This window comes from Myotis davidii, unplaced genomic scaffold (genome assembly GCF_000327345.1).
Source record: "Myotis davidii unplaced genomic scaffold, ASM32734v1 scaffold609, whole genome shotgun sequence".
Lineage (NCBI taxonomy): Eukaryota > Metazoa > Chordata > Mammalia > Chiroptera > Vespertilionidae > Myotis > Myotis davidii.
This window is the reverse complement of record NW_006300164.1, coordinates 451,490-454,917: the sequence shown is the minus strand read 5'-3', so window position 1 is coordinate 454,917 and position 3,428 is coordinate 451,490. Positions and strand designations below refer to the sequence as shown.

The window sequence follows — 3,428 nt, the reverse complement described above, 5'->3', positions numbered from 1 at the left end:
CCACAGCGGGCGGGGACCTGCCTCGGGGGGCGCCCCTGGTCCCCTGGCCGGAGCTCTCTGTGCAGCTCCGGGTCGGGCCTGCGGCCTCAGCTCCGGGGTCTCCCCGAGGTCTGTGCGCTCTCCTCTCCGAAAGGCCTGGGACATGTGTGATCAGGTGTCTTTTCCCCGGTCAGCAGGGCCCCCTGGCCACTATCCTCAGGGAGGTCCCGTCAGGAAACCCAGAGGGCCCACTCCGATGCTCCGGGGTGCCTGTGCGTGCACAGGTGTATGTGTGTACACACACGGACACACATACGTGCACACATGTATGTTTGTGCACCCACACACATGTGTGGACATATATGTGTACACATGTACATGTGTGTGCGCGTGCACGATAGAGAGCAGGGCCAGCTCTGGGGGCATGGCCTGCGGGAGGCGGTGAGGGCGGAGGGGTCCTCCCAAGCCTGGGAGCCCTGGGCCTGGCTCGTCCCCAGGAGACAAGGAGATTTCGGTGGTGAGCACAGACTACGAGACCTACGCCATCCTGGACGTGCAGCTCCACCGCGGAGCAGCCAGCATCCGGGTCCTGAAGCTCTATAGTAAGCCTGCTGGACGGACGGGGCAGTCTGCTACTTCGTGGGGACCCCGCTCTGACGGGCAGAGGGCGCCGGGAGCTGGATGGGGCAGGGGGCGGAGACAGCGGGGGCTCCGGCCCATGTGGAACCCTGTCCTTCACAGGCCGGGCCCTGGAGCAGGACAAGGAAGTCCTGGACAAGTTCCACCTGGTGGCCAAGGACTATGGGCTCTCCCCGAAGGACGTGCACCTGAACGCCTGGGACAGTGAGTGCTGGGGCCCGGCCAGGCCTCCGGGGCCGGCGCCTCCCTAGCCCTGCCCGCCTCACTCTCCCTCTTGTCCACAGTGACCTGCGCCAACCTGCTGCGGCCGGTGAGCTCCTGCCCCTGCTCCCGCCTGGGCTGGGTCCCCCCGCCCCCCTCCATCTCTCCTTCCCTCTGCACATGGAAGGAGGGGAGGGGTCTGGGGGCCGAGGGTGGTGGGTTCTCTCTGTGGCAGAGCCAAGGTTGGGGGGCAGGCCTAGCCCCGAGGGCTGCCTGAGGGGCAAGGCCTTTAACGGTGCCCTCTGGCCAGTGGGTGGGGTCTGGGCACGTCCGTGTCCCTCACACGCCCCGTCCACAGGGAGGTGTGCCAAGCGCCTGAAGAAGGTGAGCATTCGCCGGCCGCTCTGCCCGCCGAGGCCCCGCCCGACAGGACCCGCTCGCTAGCCCCGGCCTCCAGGGGGGTGACACGCAGTGCCAGGCGGGGAGGGAGGCCGGTGCAGGGCCGGCTGGCTGGGGGCTGGGCCGGGTCCCCCTTCCATGCAGCAGGCAGCCAGGGGCCGCTGGACACTGACGTCCAGCCTGGAGGGGCCCTGTGGGCACCGTCTCAGGCCCCCATGTCCCACACACGCCCACCACCACCTGTGGGCCCCTCGGTCTCATCACGGCCCAGAGTGGGGGCTGCCAGCGGCTCTGCAGGCAAGAGGAACGGCTGCTCTTGGGTCAATGCCACCTGGCAGCTGGACGCCCAGCCCGGCTGGTGGTCCTGACTGCTGCCCGGGGCCCTGGGAGCTGGCCGCCCTGAGCCCCGTCCTTCTGTGTCGCAGGAGCTGATCTAGGAGCCTGTCCCCAGGCCGGCCTCTGACGTCCAGCCTGGAGGGGCCCTGTGGGCACTGTCTCAGGCCCCCATGTCCCACACATGCCCACCACCACCTGTGGGCCCCTCAGCCTCATCACAGCCCAGAGGGGGGGCTGCCAGCGGCTCTGCAGGCAGAGGAACGGTGGGCTCTGCTTGACCACCTGGCAGCTGGACGCCCAGCCCCATGTGCTGTCCTGCCCACTGCCCAGGCCCTGGGAGCCGGCAGCCCTGAGCCCCGTCCTTCTGTGTCGCAGGAGCTGATCTAGGAGCCTGTCCCCAGGCCGGCCGCTGGGAGCCCACCCGCCTCTGCCCCTGCCCCGTCTGCCCTGAGTCTCTCCTGGGCCGCGGGGCGACAGGTGGGGTGGGGTGGGGTGTGCCCCCGTGACTGCCCCAAGACGACACCGTCGCTGCCCAGGTGACCCGTGTGGGACGCCGCCCAGCTGGACCGCAGCCGGAAGGGCTGAGTCGGGCACGTGGCTCAGGGGGATGGCAGTCCATCGACGATTGGGATGGGATGGAAGAGGTGTGGAGTAAGAATTCATTAATACTTTAAAAATGTCTCCTTCGTATGGGGGCCTTGGGTAAGACAGCTGAACCAGCCCTGGCGCTCGGACCCGGGTCAGGCTGCCGCGGCCCCTCCCTGCGCATCTCCTCCTGCTCCCTGAGCGGAAGCCTCCCCTGAGGCCTTCCCTCCGGAGTCCCAGGGGCTGGGTGAGCGGGGCAGAGGCCGAGGACAGATGTGGGGACCGGCTGCCTCCTGCACCCCCTGAGGCCGGAGGCGGGGAGGGGCAGCAGGCAAACCCACAGTGGGTGTCGGGCGGGGCCGTGGGGGCAGCTGGCCCCCCTCCATCCACAACCAGGTCCGAGGGTCCTGGCCTGGCCCTGGCCTCTGCCCGGAGGAAAGTGTGTGCCCGGAGGCCGGCGGGTCAGACCGCCTGCTGCACCCGTGACATCCAAGCTCTCAGCCCCTCAGAGCTGAGACCCGAGTCCCTTGTGCATTTTAAAATCTGTATCTTTATTGATTTCAGAGCGGAAGGGAGAGGGAGGGTGAGAGAAACATCAGTGATGAGAGAGAACCATGGACCGGCTGCCTCCTGCACGCCCCACACTGGGGACCGATCCCCAAACCCGGGCCTGTGCCCCGACCGGGAGTCGAACTGTGACCTCCTGGGTCACAGGTGGACGCTCAGCCACTGAGCCACGCCAGACAGGCCACTTCTGCATTTTTATTCAGCTCTTCCCCCCTCATCCCCGTCTCTCTGTCCCCTCACGAGTTAGACACTGTCTGCCATGCCATGGGCTGGACCCCCTCCCTGCCCATCTCCCGGCTGCTGGGTGGGGGCGGGGGTGGAGGGCGATGACCGCCGCTGGGACCACACAGCTGCCCACCTCCTGGGCGACCGCGGGCCGCTTCACGCTCTCTGCACCGCTCTCCCCCTCCCGGCCTGGGGCAGCTCTGCGGTTAAAGAGCCAGGAGGTCCGGAGGTGGGTGCCGCTGGCTCCCGGCTGGGTGGGCAGGAAGCTGCCAATTTGCCATTTGGCGTTGGTTGTGGGGTCTTCAAAGGCTCCCGTGGGCCGGCCAGCAGAGCCGAGGGGTCAGGACATCGGCCCACGCCTCGCGACCCGCAGCGCCAGCGGGCCGTGCAGTCCGCACCGCGTGGGCACCGTGTCCTCCGTCATGCCCTGCTGACCGCAGCCCGTGCCTGCCCCGGTGGCAGGCCTCGGGCACATGCGCCCAGTTCCTGGGCAGGTC

At 68.4% G+C, this 3,428-nt stretch overlaps 1 protein-coding gene across 1 annotated transcript in view; it reads left to right on the top strand.

Annotated features, from left to right (window-relative positions):
• Positions 1–3,428, top strand: part of LCN8 (lipocalin 8) — a 36,688-nt gene that overhangs the window by 11,268 nt on the left and 21,992 nt on the right. Inside the window, exon 5 of the mRNA XM_006776543.1 lies at positions 721–822. Within this exon, the coding sequence (XP_006776606.1) occupies positions 721–822 (102 nt within the window). The remainder of the gene's footprint in view (positions 1–720; positions 823–3,428) is intronic.